General features: G+C 40.2%; 1 protein-coding gene across 2 annotated transcripts in view; it reads right to left on the bottom strand.

Moving 5' to 3' along the window:
- The window catches only part of STIM2 (stromal interaction molecule 2), a 124040-nt gene that overhangs the window by 66582 nt on the left and 36028 nt on the right, over positions 1-21430 (bottom strand). For both annotated transcript variants that reach the window (XM_025208727.1, XM_006027500.3), the window contains exon 2: positions 4488-4618. In XM_025208727.1, the coding sequence (XP_025064512.1) occupies positions 4488-4618 (131 nt within the window). The remainder of the gene's footprint in view (positions 1-4487; positions 4619-21430) is intronic.

The following is a 21430-nucleotide window of genomic DNA, read 5'->3' as shown; positions in this document are numbered from 1 at the left end:
CTAGATGCAATGTTTTAGAAAATCATCTAACCTCAACATGAAGAATACCAGCAATGGGAAAATTACTGCACATCTTGATCATCTGTTCCAATAATACTCACTATTAAAACACCTGCATCTTATTTTTAGCATAAGCTTGAAACACTGGATCTTGTTGTATGCTCAAGTGTGCCAGCTTGAAAAGCCTTGTAGGATCTAACAGCCTCTTCCTGTACTAAGGAAAACAAATGCTTCAGAAAGGCTATGAACTTCATTGTATTAGTAATCTTAAAATAATTTAGAACCCCTGAAAAAAAATTAAATGAATACACTGAAAGATATTTAGCTATCTGTAGTGTTAAAGAAATATTAAGCTTTTTTTCAAACTAGTAAGGAAAATAATAGTCACAAATACAAGAACATTTCCTGAACAGTGATATCTGCAAGTGAGACTTGGTGTAAATAAAGAAAGCAAGCTACAGCAGGAAATAGGGCAGGCAAGCAGGAGATAACTAATAATATGTGGTCTGCAGTGAATAAACTGAATGCTTGAAATCGCTTATAAAGCCTGTGAAAATATTTATGATTAATGAGAAATCTTCACCTTTATCTCCCCTTACCTTGCAATCCTGGAAAATAACCTCACTCAAAACCTAAATGGCAATGTTTTATGGTAAAAAAAAACTTTTAACTCGGTAAATTTCTTGCCGTGATTAACTCTGAAAGCTGCGGCTGCCAAAAAAAAATTACAATTCATTGTTAAATTTTACACTTACTGATGGAAAAGCCACAGAATGTTTTCTGGTCCTGCAAGGAGTCTTTTTGTATGCGGAAACAAAGCAGACCAAAATCATTTTTTGCCTGTTCAGTAAGATCCATTTCTTGAAAGCTTCTAAGTTGATCACAAGTATTGTTTCTGACAATGAACCTCTTAAAATATCAGTCCCATGGTTGCTCACTATAGAAAATACTAAGAAGCAAAAGGGAAAGTTTTCTGCATCTGTCAGCATGGATAAAATATTCAGGGTAGATTGTACCTACAGATTAACCAAAAAAGATGCATCTACTGAGCTCACCTGAGAAAAATATCTATTTTGGTTAGTCTATAAGATGAAAATCTACCCTGCCTTCTATTTGACTTCAGACTAACACTGCTGTGCGGGCCAGGAGCGACCCGAGCCCTTTTCCGCGCTGCACACGGGCTGTGGCCAGCAGCCCGGGCACGCCGGGTTGGAGAGGGAAGGCCGTTGAGCTGGAATTAGGCACAGACGCGTATCGGTAGTTTAAAAGATTGTTTACCTACACCGAGATGGCAGTGGTGCAGGCTGGAAAGCTTGCTTAAGTTGCGGTTACAGACAGGAAAGAAGAGAGGCGGACAAGAGTTCTAGACTCGTGAACTCTAGCCCAATCCGGCTGAAGGCTCTGAACACGCGAGCCCGTCGTGTCAGCCGAAGAAAATACTTGTCTGGAAGAGCTCTGAATAAACTCACACGAAGTTTGTTAGGCTCCGTGGGTCCTTCTGCTCACTCATTCACACGGAGTTTGCTAGGCTCCGTGGGTCCGGTTCTCTTGCGCGCGGGAAGGGATACGTCTAGGAATCTATCGGCGACGGGGAGAGGCTAGAGGCTGATCAGACCTCTGGTGCCTGCTTGAAATGCGTTGGGTCCGTAAGTATCCGCAGCGCTTAGAGATCTTCACACAGTGTGAAGTCTCCTCCTCCCTTGTTCGTGGAGTCCTCCAACTTGGGCAGAAACCACTCAAGCCTTTTATATGGCTAGCAAGCCAATCACTAGCCGCCACGTGTGAATAATTTAGAACTGGCCAATAATGGGACTCAAATTAGCATACAAATGGCGGGAACTCTTTGCAACGAGCATTTCTATGCTGCAACAAAGAAATGCACCCTGCAAAGAAAGCTTCAAATTGGCGGAAAATCCTCCCTTGCACCGGGGAGCTCTTTTGCAGCAGAAAACTCCACCGTGCAAGGAAGCTACAATTTAGCGGGGACAATTTAGCAGTGCCGAAGCACACAAAAACAAAAATCACACCCTTTGGGTTGTGACAACTGCTAACTGTCTCCCTAAATATTTCAAGCATTTTTAAATCCCCTGAGAATTCAACTTTAGTTAAACCAGTCATTTGGCTCACATTTAAGAAATGAACATTGCTAAAAATCAGACTGGAAGATTGAACAGATTTTACATCATTCTACACTGCTAGTACCAACCATAGTATTTTTATTTAGTTACCATTTTCCATACTGTTTTACTCAGACATTTTTCCTTTTTCTTCCCTGTACAATGAGTTAATGTCTCAGAAGGAACTGGTTATACAACTAAATATTTGCACAGGTGCATTTTATCCAGTCTCCTATGCAAAGAAAAAGCTCAAAAGAGAAAATGACTTTTTTTAAACATCTACTGTAGTAAAAATGTTTAGATCATCAAAGCTGAAGTCTGAAAGGACAACTATTATTTCCAAGTTTGTGCATTTGACAGTGCTTCCTGTATAGCAAATTTAACTTCTGCATGAATAATTTTTCTTCCTATTCCCAAACCATTGCTGTCATGACAATATTATGCCTTTACTCATTGTTCTGGAGAGACCTCATATGTATTCTCTTCTTCAATCATTTCAACAACAGGGATAACAGAGAAGTTGCTTCTATTTGAGTTTGGTTTGTTATTTCAAACAGCATGAAGTTATCTGAATTTATAAAATTTGGACAGAATTAAAATTCTCCAGCAGATCCAAGGATGCAGCTCAAGTACTTATGCTGTAAAGGATTCTACTTTCTTCCATCCAGATAATTCTGTATTTTCTTTATTCTCCTGCAACTTTATGTATGACAAATACAGCTGAAGTCAATAGAGCATCATATAGTACCTGTATGCTACATAAAAGATTCAAACCATGACAAACGCTTGGGTTCATATACTAACTTACAGGACTTGGGATAGATTTACCGCATGTAATGCAATCAACATAGATATGTCCTTAAAACTATCTAACAAACATGAAGTACAATTCTACAATGCTACTATGTCTTTCACTGTACTGTATGGTCTTTTAAAAAAGACGGTCCTATGACAAGTACTAGACATCAACAACGTTCTTTACAGGCTGCTTGCAGACATGGAAAAAAACAGCACTTTAAACTCGGCATGCTCCTGCAGTGAATCCAGCACATGCCCAGAAGAGGCAGCACCTTAGTTGCACCTGGTTTTTCCCAACATCTGTAGAGACTGGTGCTTTAGTGGGGCTTTTTTGGTGCTTTTATCTGAAGCACCTGATCTACACCGACACTGCAGAGCCGGGTCAAACTATTACAGTGCTGCTTCTGGTAAAGTGTATTTTATTTTTTTTTACATCTGTCAGCGCCCTTAATGTCTGAATACCCATTTTATGAAATTACTAACTTGAAGGCTGTATCATTTTCAATCAAAATGACTGCCATGGCCAATTTGTATCCTCAAGAAGTTAATCAAAAATGGAGGATTGTCAAGCTAGGTGAAAGAAGTTGGAGCTAAGAAATCAGGCACATTTCCCCATCTTCCCCCGGTATGTTGTAAGAGTGAGAAGGAAGACAGCTCTATGTATCAACCACCAATGACCACCTGCTTTCCCCTGGCCCTGGAGCTTAGGTTGTGAGCACTGCCACTGCCCACTCTCCCTACCTCCCTGAATTCAGCAGCAAGTGTCAAAAAAAGGGACAAATAGCAGTGGTGCTCGACCTCGCAGGCTCCAAAACCATGCAAAAGGAGGCTCTCCAGCCAGACTCTGCACTGACGAGCTGGTAAGCTCAGAGCTCACGGCACATGCAAAGCTCTGGCAGGCAAAGGGGAAGGATCCACACCTGATCTGCTACACCCTGCCTGGAACTATCCCTGCACTCAAGGTTCATCAGAGATGGCAAGGGAGGTGGAAAAAAAATAAGGATATTGGACAGGAAGAAGATACTCTGAACAAACACTTAGCCCATCATTAGCAAGTATGGCAAGTGGCTTCTTCACTAGTCATTCACAAACATGGAAGAAAAGACGCACTGGTACTTGGTGGTAGGTGACAATTTCTTAGACCTCAGTATGAGATAAGTAAGTTCTCACTTCAAGAAACATAGTGCATGGAACTGATACAGGGAGTTAAATTCTTAATTTCCTGAGGCCCAGTTTAAAAAGCTAGAGTTCTGAAGCAGGATAAGTGGGAAAGGAAAACAACTGAATGTCCTTCAACAGCAAATAAAGTTTGTACCAAGACTGAGCATCCACAGATTTCACTGAAAACAGGATTAAAACAATTTGTCTACCTCCTTGTAACAATGCAGATATTCCTCTAACTTTGTGCTGACACATAAAAAGGTTGATAATCTATAACAGAAACAAGACTAGAACCAAGACTTTTTTTTCAAACCAGGTCAAACAACATTCTAGCCAAAGACGCTCCTTCTAGTCCTTTTAAAATGAAGACAATACATTAATGGAAAGAACTGAGTTCTTTTCCCCACTTACCTCATCACTTTCATCTACTTCAATACCACCGTCTTTGTCATCATCCATTTGTTTATGGATTGTGCGGAGAGCTTCCAGACTGAATCGGTCCTCTTCAGTAAAGCATGGTGGGCTCAATGAATTGCAATGATCTGGAGGACAAAGAGCACACAAATCCTAGTTATTAGTGCCTTGAAATGTAAAATTTCTAACCACAAAGCTCTTTTTTCCTCTTGGGGGCAAAGTGGCTCCTTCAACTTCAAAATAAACTAAATATCACTTTGTAATTTAGTGAAGAAATTCTTCATACCTTGACTGTAGGTAACCATGGCTATTGCTACCAAGTTCTAGGAAGCTTTTTGGGTGACATTCCTTGCAGAGAAGTTGTGGAAGGGTGGGAAGGGGATTGGGAAGGGTTGGTTTGTTCCTTGATCTTTGGGCAGGACCCCAGGGAAGACAGAGAAGGAAGAGATACACTCCCCCCTGGAGAAAAAGGTGCTTGCTCCCCTCCTGTAATCCCCTTTGCCTAATCATGAGACCACATGATTTCCCTCCTTTCAGCCTCAAGTAAATATTGTAACAGCCTATAAATTTCTCCCACTTCCTCAATCAATTTTCTGCCAGCCAGCCCAGCAGAAAGGGACAATGAGTAGAAAGAAAAAAGAGAGGAAAAAGAACAAGCAGGTCCTGGTATTGCACTATGGGTTCTTAAGTGTCCACAGTCCTACTGATGTGGAATATTCCACAGAGGCTGCAAGGAAAGGAAAGGAAACATAACATTGACAGGTCAAACAGAATTCATGAATGTCTGCATGACATAGTGTCTGCATGACACTACTCTAACAACTGTTTCATAATAATTGACCAAAATGTTAGGAGGGCATGTAGTACTAGATCTATTAGGAACATCTTCAAATGTTTTAATGAACCCATCAGGATAATGCCCAGGCACTTAAGTATATGGGAAGGAAAAGCAGACTCATGGAAAACTCCACTGGAAAGACAAAGATGGTGAAGAACACAGTCATAGCACAACAGGATATGTTGGGTTGAAGATTACAAAGTAACCTTTTACAGAGTAAATGTGTACCCATTACCTTGAACAACATTAAGGATAAATACTAGGCCAAATGGGTCAACATATAAACACACTTTTGGAACACAGTGTTTATTAAAAACAACTAACAGGTTTTATGTACTTACCAAAAAACCATTAGAGATAACTCTGCCAATGTTAAGGAAATTACATCAACATAGCCAGAGTTGACAAGAGCCCCATAAAGAAAAGAATTATCTAGGCTTGGTACATCCATACAGAAATGTTATATTATGAATTTATTTTCCCAATCCCAATGGTAACACTGTTAGACAAGAACCCCACAATAGAAGTTGCTGAAAAAAGCCTGGCTGACCCTGCAGCTACAAAACAAGAGGAAAAGAAGATATTAAAAGGGATCCAAAAAGTTATGTTATCAGCATTGCAGCTAAGCAAGCATCAATACCGCCTTTCTTTGTAGATTAAGCATCCAAACTAAGATATACCCCATTAAACCTACACCAAGTAATTATGCACCACTATTCTGAAGTTCTAGATATAAAATTTCTATCAGTTATGTACTGACCTCACAATGGTAAATGAAGAGGATCTCTTTATTCTCACTAAAATACATTAACTAGTCCTTGACTGCAAGCACACTGTTTAACAAATTTTAGAGCTATGAGAAATTATTAAGTGCTTGACCAGGCTAGCTATTCAGAGCTTTCATTTTTGAAGCATAACTGCAGCATATGCTTAGGAAGTTAAATGGTGGCCACAACAGCCTGCTCCTTTATTGATTTTTACTTGCCTGCCTTTGTCTCATTCAAGAATAGTTTTAGCTTATACAACAGTAGTTGGCTTTTAAACCTTCACCTTGCAATGAAAGAAAACTAACACAAGAATATTTAAGAACTAAAAAGTACAGTGCAAAGGGCTTGAAAATAGGGCTTACCTTCTGAGACGTTATAGACCACCCTGGAAAATTCTGTTACACATTCTAACAGAATACATCCTACACTTCACTTCCTAACTTCCCAAGTTCCTTTCTGTAGCAGAATCAGCAATCACGGCACATTAGTTAGCAAATCAGAGAAGGCTGCTTTTTCTACAAATATACTGTGGTTTCTCTTACCTCTCAAGAGACGCACAGTACAAAAAAAGCTGTTTTTGCTCTTCATTATATCTAAGATCTAACTCTCTGGCTAAATACAAGATAAAAATATCCAAAACAGATGAAAAACTAAAACAAGTACAGAAGTGTACAGAGGAAACAATTTTTATTCATTTTTGTGCGCCAAAATGAACAAGTCTGCTCCCATAGTTCAGGGCTGTTCAGTTTCAAAGAGGCTAGGGCTGGACCCCCAAATGGATGCATATATGGGTGGGCACTTCCCCCGCCCCTATCCTATCGCACCACATACAGGCTGGTGTTCCCCTGCCCCTCTGTACCATGGGCACTCCACCTCATTTTCTGCTCGCTGTGGGCTCCTCTATGATACCATGCAGCACAGATGCTCCAGGCTGCCAGCTCCTGCATACCCTGGGTGAGGGCATGCAGCAGAAGTTGGAAATGGGAAGGGGTGCCGTGTAAACCTGGCCAGAGCAACAGGGCCAGCAGCAGCTCAGTGGGAGCCTAGGGGCTGCATGTTAACCCCTCAGACCACCAGGTGAATAGCCCTGCCATAGGTAATAGGAATCCACTTCCAAATCGCTTTTGCATTTTGTTCAGTACATTTTTTTTTTTTTTTTTAAAATCAACTTACACTTCTCAGTTAAAAAAAAAAAAAAAAAAAAAAAAAAAAAGCCGCTTTCTTCAAAGGACAAAGGGTATTTTACTCCCATGTTGATTAGCTTTGTAATCTATGAGAATGCAAAACAAATGCAGTTTCTCCATTTTATTGGCCTAAAAAGTCTATTTTTAAAAAGCTACTGCTTTTATTAAGAGAAAAACAGACAGACCACTTGTGCTTCAGATGTCCTGAACTCATTAAGGGAACATTTGATACCTCCCTTAAAGAACAGATCAAGTTCCTGACTGCTTTTGGGAGTGACGAATATGGGATAGGACCATGTCTAGACTGAAATAAAAACAAGCAAAATCCAGACTGATCTCTAGTCTTATTTTTTATGGAAATATTAGAAGTAACATTCCCTAACCATCAGCACATCTTAGTCTAGAGTTTAGAGACAATTCTCTTACCAAAAGACTATTCTTGGCAAGAATAAAAGGATATTCTAGAAAGAAACTTTAAGAGAAAAATTCAGAAATTGGTTCAGACCTTGTAAATCTGATCATCTGGGAGAATTAATATCAATCTGAGTACATTTTTAGACTATATACAGGTAAGCACCACCTTAGTCCATGTTTGTTAAACAGAAGTTTAACCACAAATTACTAGAGGAACTTTTTATTACCAGGAACCTATCAAACTTCTATTTTCTTCCTCATATCCAAAAATGTAGAAGAAGTCCTTAGAAAGATATTGGGGGCTGTAATTATGACCCTGAAAAACTGCCCTGATTTTAACCATTTCGCTAATAGGCCAACAGTCAGAAGTGGAACCTTCCATTATACTTAAATTATACTTAAATGATAAAACTGTATTTGGATTTGTACTAATTGCTCTGGCCTATACTGAAGTCAAGTCATGTTTCTGCAGTAACAGCTTTAATTCTTCACTTTCTTCAGGTTTAAAACTAAGGGGACCGAATCAAGTATTTCAAGCAGTAAAATACAGCCAACTTTGAAGCCGACTTATTATAAATGCAAACCAGTAAAATTGTATGCATGTGTGACACAAACTGCAGCATATATTCAAACTTACTAATGGTGTGCTTAGAAACCATCATGGAGCAATAGCATTTTCTTGTATCAGTCAGAAGTAGGGAAATTTAAACACAAACATATGGCTTTAATCATAAGGACATTTGTCATTGGAAGATTACATTTTTAAACTATAGAATTATAGCTCAACATACTCAAAGGTTTTTTAAATGATTCTTCCACATGATTCATGCAACCAAGTGACTATGCCTCCTTACTGTTTCTATAGCCTCCAAGACACAAGACTGTGCTTGTCCAGCTAGGGGACTGCTAACAGCCATTCACAAAGTAAGAGATCTGATAATAAAATTGGGATAGGGATGTTGAATCAAATATTTGAATTTGTTCCCAAAAACAGCAGTCAGCCAAACTTATTAGACATTCAAATTATTTCAGTATTTACTGCAATTTACACAAACTTTATTTTTCCAAGAGTTAACCAAAACGACAGAAGCTGCTTTTCATTAGAAATTATCTGCCTCTGTGCTCCTTTTTCTTCCTAAAGGCAAATTCTGAAGCTACAATGCTGCTGCAAATTACAAATTAAACAGAATAACTATGCCTGCTTAGTATTAGTTTCAAGTATTTGTAATAACTGTCATTGTATGTACCTCCATGGTCCCACTCACCACAGCACCTGAGTTCCTCAATGTTTTTAGAATTGTGGTGTTGGAAATGATCTCAAGGATCATCTAAGCCAGCGGTTCTCAACCTTCTCAGATTCCAGACATCAGACACCCCTCCGTAACTTTTGTGAATCAAGCAGCATCCCATTTTGAAAACTAAATTTTATTTCCTCAACACACAGGACAGGGTTAGAAGGGAGAATATAGTCAGGTAAGCATGTGCTTACCTCTGCATGGCACAGGGACTGAGCAATGGGGGGGAAGGGGTGGGGAGGAAAGAGCAGCTGGGCCAGAATAGACTGTGCAACCTCACTCCCTGAAGCGCTCTTCAAAAGATCTTGCATCACCCCATTAAAAAATCCCTGATCTCATCTAACCCACTGCATTGCACAGATGAGGTACCTTGTATTTCTTTCCTGCCCCCACCCCTGCAGGCCAATGAGAGGCTAACTACCAGTACAGGTGAACACTGAACATCTATAAATACAGGCAGTCTTCAACTTGCAATGTTTTGAGCTACAACGTTTCACACTTACAACGTTTATAAATTGACACCCTGTTTCAACTTTATGATGTCAGTTTCGACTTACAACACTTGATCCAATGCGATGCCACGCCAGCAAACAAGTTCGCTGCATCGCTCATCTCGCTGGAGAACATCTGTCCAAACTTCCTTGGACACTTACTTTAAGAAAGCAGACAAGACTCCAGAAAAACCTGCAGCCAAGACTCCTGAGAAGACTCCAGCCAAGAGCCTTTCAAAAAGTCCAGCAAAGTCACCTCAAAGAAGTCCTTCCCAATCAATATGATTGCTATTTACAATATACAATACATTCATGTAGCTATATTACTCATCTATAATTGATCGAGTACAACATTCTGGGGTATTTTTGGTGAAAATAGGGTATCGGACCTTGGTTCAGGAACCAATCCCCCATTTATAACATTGTTTCTTATGAGAAAATTGGTTCCGAGTTGCAACGTTTTGACTTAAGACACGGTTTTCAGGAACCAATTGTATCATAAGTCTGAGGACTGCCTCTACTTTAGTGATAGGATTGTTCAGGTAGGCAGGAGACATTCACCACACCAATACAAGACAGGGAAGTGGTATTATCTTAACCTTACAGATGGGAACTAGAGCACAGACAGGCTGTGACTTGACCAAAGCCACAATTGAAGTCTAGAACAAAGCAGGGGATTGCACCCATGTCCCGTAAGTCCCAGTCTAGCACTTTAGCCACTGAAACATTTTTCTTCAGCAATTCAAAAAACACTTGTTCAGAGTATGCACACATACCACCTGATCTTCATGGGTTTCTATTTCTAGTACCAACACAGACCCTGTATTACTGAGGCTCCCTAAAACATTTTTAATGTGTGAAAAACATGCCTTTGATATTTGGCTTTTGGTTTACCAGATTAGGGTAAACTTCAGCTTCCTCTGGGTTTCTGCAGAAATACAAAACCCTGCTCCAGACTGAATCAGCTTCTGTTAGATAATACTGTGTGGAGTCTCCCTTAATGGAACAGTTTTTGTTTAAAGCCTTCGAAAAACTTCAGTGAAAAGCAAGCAGGCTTCAGGAACCACAGTCCAATGGAAATGCACTGAGTGCTGAGGTTTTCTATAGAGGAGCAACTCTATATAAAGCTGGGCTTGTAGTAATTGTTTGTTCAGTTTTAATGCTTCCCCCAAGCAACAGGACAACTTTAAAGGGTGCAGTAAGACACTGCCAGTCGGCCACTGCAACCCCTCTCCCTTTTGCTGACGCTGAAGGCCTCCAGTTTAAGCAAGAGTCTTTATCCATCAGACACTTACAATCATAACGCAAGGGTAAAGTACCTTGGGGCCTTCTTTTCCACAGATATTTAAGAGAGGCTTCAGTAGAGGACTAATTTCCTCATGCTCCATCTGGATCTTAGAGAATACACTACTTGAATATTTAAAGAGAATTTCATAAGTAAAGGCATCCAGGTCTAGTCCAGGGCAAAATGGAAAACATGCATCCATGCCTCTCTATCCGACATCTTGTTTTGGAAGCCTGCTTGGAAGTGTACAGGTAGAATCAATGGGGTATTAGAGATGACCCTATGCAAGCTTCTTAATTGCTCAGGAATAGCAGGTGAACTGTACAGCAACTGGCTGTGTTCAATTATGGTTTGAGTATTGGATGGTTTATGTCTCTTTTTCCCTCTCTACAATGGGAGGAAAAGAACAAATGTGTAAGTGATTTTTTTGACTCGCTAGCAAGAAGGGCCTGGGTTAGAGCATGAAATGGCAGCTTTGTTTTCCAGCAGCAATTCCAAGCACTTCCTTTTTTTTTTTTTTTTTTTACAAATAGGCTGAATCAGATAGCAAAAAAATTATGTTTGTCAGTTTTATGGTTTCTTGTTTTCCCAAGAGACCTTCTGGGATATAGGTGATTTTCTTAGAAAAAAAAGATGAGCATTCCTCACAGTGGAAAGTGCTAACTGCTAATGGAGTAGCAGGATTTCCTTCCTCCTTTCATGGCCAAGGTGTAAGCCCACAACAATTCCTCATTCCTAAACAAATCTTCCTGCTCCTGATGTTCTATTTTCCTTCTACTTCAGTTCTGTACATTACACAGAAATACTATATACCTCTTCCAGCAAAAAAAGAAAAAAATCTGAATGGAAAGGCAGAGGTTGGGGGGCTGGGGAGGGGATGGGGAGAGAGAAACATTTTGCCGTAGTATGTGCATTTTGAATTTTGAACTCTGAAAGCTGAAAAACCTGGAATATCCTGGTACAATACAGGTTACTTAGTATTAAAGAAAAAAACCTAAGGATTTCTGTTTAAAGAATCACCACATGATACTTGAACAAGTTTTTTTCTTGAGACCTTCTGTAAACGTTTTAATGATATTCTTCATGCAAAGATTTAAAGTGAAGGCCACAAGAGCATACTTTTGTTGAATCTCTAGTTTGAAAACTGTCGCATTGAACTTGACTTCCTCTTACAATCAAATACTTCCAGAAGCAATCAGTCCTACATTTTATTAAACTCCCCCACATGGCAAGTAAGTTCCAAAGGATAAGAGTTAACTTGACAATGTCACTTAGCATTCAGTATTTAAATGTCACAAGTTAGGACTGCAGCACGCCCTTCTACTAAAGCAGTGCACTGCTTGCAACTTTTTTCCAGACTTAAGGCACCCTTCCATAACTTTTCTGAATTTTAGTGGCACCATTTTTTTTAAAAGTTATTTATTAAAATGAATAAAAATAATGCAACTGGAAACATCATTTTTATCAGATGGAAAATACATAAATAACCATAATATTATAATTAAACCTGGCACTTATTGCAATATCTTGTATTTGTGGCCAAACTGAAGACATGCTCTCATTTCTTCTTCCAAAGAGGAGACTCTCTCTCTTTTGGGGGTATTTTGGGGTAGATTAAAACAAAAAATCCCAACTCACATAAATAGAACACTAAAAATGGCAGCATGATTTTAATGGCTTTTTTTTTTTAATGTTGGGACATTGCTTGGTTAGTTGAATGTAGAAGGCATCCAAAGTTACCTCCTAATTTTTCAATTTAAGGTCTGATCATTGTGTATACTGGTGATTCTATGGTAGTTTTCTTCTCAGATAAAATTTTTGTGCTGTTGTTGTCTACGCTACCTTTAACAGTGCCATCTCCACACCTGCTCATCATACTCTGTCATTCCCATACAGTTTCTAGCCTGGTATAACAGTATCCCATTGATTATATTTTTTCTAACAGGTCTCTGAGATGCCTATTATGTCAAATAGGCATCATCATTTAATACCAAAGATACCAGTTCACCCATTTTATTTTTCAGGTTTCTAGCTTTTGTGTAGAAACATTTATAGTCTTTTCAAGAGGGTAAAGGATTTCTATGGTGTTCCCTTTGAGGGTTGGACCAGTCCAAACTGTATACTCTTCAGAGCTGTTGGCTTTTCCCTGCCGTTTAGTTAAAACATGCTCAACAATCTTTTAAAAATTTTGGGGGCCAACAATGTAGCTCAGTTTTCTTTTTCAGGTGGAGGCCATCTTTTCTGTACAGTTTTTTCCTGCCCCAAAATGTTTCCCAGTTCTTGATAAACCTAAACTCCACCTCCCCACACCATTATCTCATCCACATAGAGCTCTGGAGCTCTTCCCCAGCCCCATGCGTGGAATTAGAACTATTTCAAAAAGTGCTACCATGGAGGTCCTGAACTTTAACCTCCTGCCTAGCAGCCTAAAATCAACTTCCAGGACCTCTCTCCTACACTTCCTCGAGTCATTGGTAACCACACAGACCATGGCCATTAATCCTCCCCAACACCCCCTAGCAACCCATCTGCACATCTTGAGAAATCTGCTGCCTCTGCACCCACTAGACATGTCACTGTGTGGTCCTCCCACACATCATAAACCCAACTACATATGCCCAATATGACTGAATCCCCTACTACCACCTCCTGCTTCTTCCTGTTCTGAGGGTCCCCTCCCTTCAAGGAGTATGACTGGTACAAGAGGACATTATGACATCAGTTGGAGAGGCTCCCATTTAATAATATTATATTATATTAAAATTCAGAGACAGTCTGGAATTCTATTTACCATCTTGGGGAATTCAAATATAACAGAGGAGGTCAGAGGAACAATGAAAATGTGATTTAGTCTGTTATTTTAAATGCTTCTGATTACATATAGAACTCCAATATGTAATAACTGCCTCAGAAAAAGATAGTCTTATTAATAATACCAAATTCCCATTATAAAGTCTGAAACACAATGAAAAATAGTTTAGTACAGGGAATAAATTCTCCACTGCTCTTAAGTTAACCAAAACCAAACACCATTTTTACAAAAGCATGCATATACAATATTGATTTGCACATATACAAAATGAGATGGGACTGATTTATAGTCACTCCTATGTCATTTAAGCTAATGCTAAGTTAGTCCATTAACTTTTACTAAATTTAACCCCCATGCATTAGGTGTCTTCTCCCTCCCCCTTCTCCCTCACACATACATGCCTTTTATATGCAATATTAGTTGCATACAGAAATGGTTGACTGGGTGGGGCAAACAGATGCTCTGCATGGTACTGAGAAACCTCTGAGGTGCTTCTCAGGCTCTGGTCAAACTATTAGATTCCAGTTTGCTGGGGAGTGTCAGAGGTGGCTTGTAATATCTGGGGGAGTGGTTGGGGGAAAGAGATTGCACAGGATGTTCTTGTGGGCCTTCTTGGACTCAACATTTATGAGACAGTTGCTATGATCTCAATGGACCGAGTTGGTCCTTACCAGATCATGTACTTGAGGTCATATCAAAGATGCACTTGACAGCTCTTGTAGCTACGGTGCTTTTTTAAACACCCATGACCCTTGTGTGTCCATATGATGGGCACAAACTCATTGCAATAGACTCCTTTCTTGTTGATGTAAACAATTATATGATTTAGCAGGAGCATGAAAATAAGCTGTGAAATTCCACATGAGAGTTTGTAGTAGAAATCCAAAGTATATTAGCATTACTAGGGCCAGGAAGTAAGTGGATTTTGATTAACATTCTGCTTTTGAAATATGTCTTTCCTGGTTACATTCCTGAAACACACCTTAAATAAACAGAGGAGGTGGTAAACTTTCCAATGGAATAATAAATTAAACCATGACACACTATTGCAGAGAAAAGTAGTAAGAAAATTCTTCTGTTCCACACCTGCCCTCTTAATGAAGAAAATGTTGCATAACTAATTTTGTACATTTTAATTTCACACTGTTCTAAATACTATATAGAATTAAAGCAAAGGCCTGCCTCCTTCAGCAGGTACATAATGTCTTCCAACTCTTCCAAAATGGCACGAGTCACATATGACCTGCAATATTTGCTTAAGAGACTGTCTGAGGGGTGGTTGGTTTAAAAGTTCAGTTATTGCTGATATTTCATATTTTGACAAGACAGATCTCTATCAGAAAGTCAGAGGTAGTATAAATACCTATGTAATTATCAAGGTCTAAGTTCTGCTTGGGTGGGTGGAAAGCAAAGGCTGAATTAGTAACTTCCTGGTGGGGCAGGAAATTGAGCTACATGACAAAAATCAATCCACTTCTATATACAATGATGCAAAGAGACCGAATTAAAAGGGGAATTCTCTCCACGCCCAGGAGGGACACACAAGGAACTGTAGAACAGCACCAATTACTACAATGAGGAAGAAATATGCTGTATGATTTTCTTCCCATCTTTCTTCAGCCCCTGACTATACAGACTGCACACCCACAACATTGAATAAAGGGAGAATAAAGGAAACATCTTTGTAGCAATCATGTCTGGTATTTCCATTTGATATCTCCAACTACCGAAGAACAGTAAATACCACAGCTCGGATATAATGCATATGGGGAAAACTATAGAAAGATTGCATTTGTAATTCATCTCTGAATGGCTGCTTTGGTAATGGAAATCATTTAATAACCAAAATTTGTACTGAGATTTTATCTTAGCGATACACCTCTAATATCATACTTACCTACTTGTAAGCCTAGCGTTGTTCCAAAAGGCAAAATAAAAATAAAATTAAAACATACCTGTCATTTAGGTACAAAAAGGGATTTATATCAAACTGGAAACTGTAACTTGCATTTCAGCCATCATTATTAAGAGGGGTTTCGCATTTTAATCTATCATTTCATCTCCTGACTCGACATATTAATAAGTATTACACATTATTCCTTTCATTCATTTTAATTTTATAAACATGTTTATACAACTTTCTAATGGCAGAGTAACTTAATTGAAAAAACAATTTAGCTCAAAAACTTTTTAAAAACTACACAAAACCAACACATTCATAGATTTCATAGATGTTAGGGTTGTAAGGGACCTATTAGATCATCGAGTCTGACCCCCTGCTCTGGGCAGGAAAGAGCACTCGGGTCAGATGACTCCAGCCAAGTGTTTGTCCAATCTCTTCTTAAATACCTCCAAGGAAGGGGACAGCATCACCTCCCTTGGAAGCGCATTCCATATTTTGGCAACCCTCACTGTAAAGAATTTTTTCCTGATATCCAGTCTAAATTTGCTCTCCCTCACTTTGTAGCCATTGTTACTAGTTACCACGATGGGCGCCTGGGTAAACATAGTATCCCCTATTTCCTACTGTCCCCCTGATGAGTTTGTGGGTGGCCACAAGATCACCTCTCAGCCTTCTCTTGCAGAGCCTGAAGAGGTTCAGGTCCCTCAATCAGATCTTGTAGGGTTTTTTCTGCAGGCCTTTAACAGGACAGGTTTAAGGACTCCTCTGAGTCCTTTCCAGATTATCTACATCCCTCCTGAAGTGCAGTGCCCAAAACTGGATGCAGTACTCCAGCTGCGGCCTGACCAATGCCACATAGAGGGGAAGTATTACCTCCCTGGACCTGTTTATGATGCACCTACTTATGCAAGAAAGAGTGCGGTTAGCTCTACTTATTACTTCATCACATTGGTGACTCATGTTCATTTTAGAGTTGACTATGACTCCGAGATCCCTTTCTGCAGTTGTGCTACTTAGAATGGTACCTTGCAGGCTACAGGAGTGTTGATGATTCTTCCTCCCTACGTGCAACACATGACACTTATCTTTGTTAAGTATTCATAATACTTCCCATTATATATTTTAAAAGAATATGCAAGTAGGTAGGTTAGTCAACACATGCACCTTAACTTCTGCATTTTAGGCTATTTCTATAGACAAGCTGATGTTTTAATGTTTTATTTTAGACGTAGCTCTATATATTCACAAAAGTGAACAAATTAAGAGAGGCTATGTTACATTTTCATTATTAACAATGTCGGTGACCAACTGAAGCCAAAGGCATGGGCAGGAGACAATTGGGGGAGGGGGGGGGACCCTTAAAAAAAAAATCACACCTTTTTAAAAATGTGTTTGTCCTAAAGTAGGGTGGCCATTTGTTCAGTTTTATAGAGGATAGCCTGGTTTTCTGGTCCTCTGTCCTCTATTGATATGAAACCAGATGCCTTTATGTCCCCTACTTTTCACTGCTCGGCACCCGCCCCCCCCCGATGATTACACTGCTGCGGCCGCCTGCAGGAGGCTCCTTGCTAGGCCTGCCCCCACCACCAACACCGCCATGGCTGCCTGCAGAAGCTCGCCACACACCCCCCCTACCCAGCCTCAGGAGGCACGCGCGACATTCATGGTGGTGGGGACAGTTGCACTAATTATTGAGGTACCTCAACAGCCACCCTATCCTAAAGACATAGCTAAGTGCCATGTTTGCTGATTATCTGTATGCTGCTTGAATAATTGATAATTGAAGAATATTTGTATGCTCATTCAACTTAGGAAGGCAAAAAATGACAAAAACTTTACTTCAGGCCAAGAACAAGTATGGTATATGCCAACCTGCAAAAAGAACATAGAAAAATAGAGGGGGAGGGTATAACTTAGAAATTTGTATTTCTAACCAATTTCTCAATACACAAACGTATGTATTTAAAGTACGGTAAGGCCTTTTGTTGGCTGAGCAGCAACATTCCGAGAGGACTTTTGTAACACATTCCTTGAGTCACCGGAGATGGCTCGGCACTGGGCTCTGAATTCACTAGGCTCTGGTGTTCTTTGTGGGCCAGATGCCATCAACTAAGCTGGTCACTTGTAATTCAAGTGAATTACAGCTTTCTATTTAACACCGAGGATCTCTTATCCTATGTAATTCTCTTCCTAGCAGTGCCACTTCATAAAATGGATGACTAGGGAATGTGTGATACTAATATTTGGTTAAAATGTTAAATAAGATGCTTAATTTTGTGTCCTTAAAAAAATGAAATAAAATAATTGTTTCCTCTCAACACAAGCGAAGAAGGTACGGCATAAAGAAAACTGCAATTGCGTATATGGAACAGGTCTAAAGATAAGAAAGAAAAATTATATTTAAGCCATTTTATTTTGTTCAAAACTTGACCTCCAAATATTTGAAAGTATATCCATAAGACTTCAAAATCAAGCTTCCTTATTTTAAAAAATTGTTGTTTTTCCCTAGACAGAATGCATTTGCTTCCTGCTTAGTAACATAAACTATGCTGCACTGTTGAAACAGAAGAGATCTGATCTGTAGACTTGTTGAAACCTAACAGAAAAAGCCAGGTTCCCCCTGTGAGTTAGATAGAAAGTTGATGACCCACATCCTCCTTAGAAGAACAGGATAGCCAGAGTACCATAAAAAACGACAAACACACAGCAGAAGACTTTTTTCAGCATGAAGTAGTAAATGTATACTTATTAAACACGAACAGAAGCCTTTTAAATAACTTAGATCTTTAATCATTTAAAAAAAAAAATTGGGATACTGAAATTAGGAAATGAAACTAAGAATTTCATTCTTATGGGAAGTTCTATAATTATACTATTAAAAATTAAAATTCTCATCAATTTAACTACTGCAGAAATATGAGAGTTAAATTGTCAAAGATATCCCATTAATAAAAACCTCTCATATAAAGCTAATAAATTACATCCTTAAGGCCAGTTTTAATTGCGCATCATTTTTTCTGGTTTTAAATTTTCACACATGGCTCATAATCATATCCTATATCCATGAATCAGGCATGTGGGCATGACACTGTTGACAGTACTGAATTACTTCAGTCTTCTACACCAGTGGATCTAGTGCATATATTATTTACTATCCAAACACCAGGGAATCAAATTTAATTCCCAACAAGCACTACTTGTACCATCATAGAGCTCTAAGAGTGCTTATAACTAGATGTTGCCAAACATATTTTTATTCTGAAGAGGATGAAGTAAAAAACTAAACATTTAATACTGTACATATTGCAAAAAGATCTGATCACACCCAATGCCTGTGGATTTTGCACATTATCTCCTATTAGTATTTTATCAGTTTTACATAGAAAAATGAATTTACTTTAATCACTATCAGCACAACTGCTTTATCTACATCTTCAGGAAAATAATTCAGATATTCAGGCACCTTATATATTCAATTCACAAAGCTGCACTGCAACCTTCTATATACTACCATTCAACACAGTACACTTTGATTCTGATGATGCATATAAATACTATCATTTACCCAGACAGTTTAAAAGCAGAATATTTTAAAAATTGGTATTTCATAACACCACTTGCGGTTGCAACTAATTTGCTTCTCTTTCAAAAGATACATGAATCATTAAGCAGTTTAACACTCAAATCTAACTCTCTGGATTATACAACTGACATTTTTAATGTTACTGATATGCTGCTAGATATATTTTTTTAGTGATAAATATCACCAAGTGATAAACTTGGCTGACAAGCCTTTTGGCTGTACCCCAGTTCTCCCCAGGCCATTGGAGTTTCATAGTCCCTACAGCAGGTTTGGGGATTTGCTCACTCAAGTCTTTCAGGTTCACTCACAGTCTTTTCCCACTATCTTTATTTCTTCAGGGCAAACTTCTTCCCAGCAGTAGTCAGTATAAACAACCCAATCCATAAACCAAATGCTTGTACCGCATGGGGTCTTCTCTTAGATCCAAAGAGAGCCCTTGGGTATAGTCTGCCACTATCTGCCTGCTGTCTCCCTTGCCCCTTCATCCCTTCAGCCACAGGAAGGGCTCACTTACAGACTCTTTGCTGCACTTGCAGTCCTCTGGGTAAGAGGCACTCCTGGCCTGATCCTCAGGCTCCTCTGTGAGCTGACCCACAAGCTTTCCCCCACTGCACTTGCAGCCCTCTAACTTCTCCCTGACTGACCCTGGCTCTGTTCCCTGGGAGCCCTTTTAGATGTCTGGATGTCAGCTAGTTATCTGCTGCAGCTGGTCCAGTTCTCCTCGCCAGCCTGCAATCAGTTACCTAATGGCTGCAGGCCCTGAGAGCATGCAGGCTGCTACAAGTCCTCTGATCATACACAGCCTGTTACACTGTTACATATCCTCCTCCCAAGAAGGGAGTCCTCTTCAATTCTTTATTCCCCCCACCACCACCGTAGGTACTAGGTGGGACCTTCCTGATCCGTCTTTTCTCCTGCACCCTAGGTGCTTCAAGGACATGTTTAGTGGACTCCATTCTCTGCTGTGCTAGCACCCATGACTCTCAGATGACAAGCATAATGCTTTCTCCTGATCTTTCTCCACCTCTTTGGGTTGGCTCAAGTTCAGACAGCTCCAGGACCACAGCTCTTCCATGCTTCCTAGCCCAAGGCGAAACTGTACTCTCTCAGAATCTCAGCTTCCCTGGCCCTGGTTTTGCTTTTTTTTTTTTTTTTGGCTTTGGCTGAAACGTTATTGGCTACTGAGCCATAGCTCCCCTAGTGTCTCTGTGCCCAGAGTGAAGTTGCTTTCACTCAACCTTGGATGTGCCCTAGCCCCTCCTGATCCTCCCAGGCACAAAACCTTCTCTCGATGTGCCCCCTGAGGTGCTATGGGACCTCTACTACCCCTATAGTCCCTCCCAAACCATGGATTATTTTACAATTTACTTCATCAGACATCAACAAAACATAAACCCACTTGGCTATCCCCAACATCACATAACCAAAATGTAAGCGCAGAGTACCCCACTGGGTTCGACTAAGGGCCATGGAAACCTCAGTCTCCACAGCCCCTTGATACAGAGCCTCTCTGCCTGCCCCCTAGTCCAGGGGTCTAGTCTGCCTGCTCTTGCTCAGGCCCCAGTTCCTTCCCAGAACTCATCCCCTTCTAGTCAGGAGGCTCTTCGCTTCTGATCAGGTGGTTCTACCCCTTCCACCCACCAGGGTTTCTAATTTTCCATCCACATTTCAAACCCCTGGTTGCCTACTCTCTGTAGTCAGCCCACAATGGGCATGGTTTCTCCCACCTAGGGATCACATCCCTTCTACCTGTCTCCGGGAGGTAGTTCCACTCATTCCCTTTACAACAACCCCAATCTTTTCAGTCTCCCCATAGGCCAACACCCAATCTCTCCTACCATGGAGGATAGAGGCCAGTCCTCTACCAAGCCCATTCCTCACCCCAAAATTTACATGTTCCTGGAACTCTGGCTGTAGCTCCACACAGGGTCCACTTGGCAGTCACTGTAGGGGGCTGTCCCTTTATCCATTTTTAGCCTCACGGGACGGCCACATAGCAATTGTTCATTTAATAGGCATACCGCCTATAAGGCTTCCTGGGATGTTCATTCTTCACTAGGCCTCCCAAGGTTTCTTCCTCAACTCTACATTTCCTTTAAGGGGCAGGTTCCCCCTTAGCTGTGATGGACTTGGCCTCTTCCCTCTCTTCTCCCAGGCATCCCTTCTGCCAAGACTGCTCCTGATCTGCTCTTTAGTCTCTTTTACAAGGGCTCAGACTCTACTTCCTGTTGCAGGACTTCAGCTGGCCTCACCATAGCCTCTTCCAACTCAGCTTCTAGGCTCAGAATTTGGCCTTTTAAGGCTATCACCTCCATCTCTTGCCACTCCTGGGTGTGGTGTCCCACCTCCAGCTACTTGAATAGCTCCG

This window comes from Alligator sinensis, unplaced genomic scaffold (assembly GCF_000455745.1).
Source record: "Alligator sinensis unplaced genomic scaffold, ASM45574v1 scaffold183_1, whole genome shotgun sequence".
Lineage (NCBI taxonomy): Eukaryota > Metazoa > Chordata > Crocodylia > Alligatoridae > Alligator > Alligator sinensis.
The sequence above is the reverse complement of the archived record's forward strand: the minus strand, read 5'-3'. Positions and strand labels throughout refer to the sequence as shown.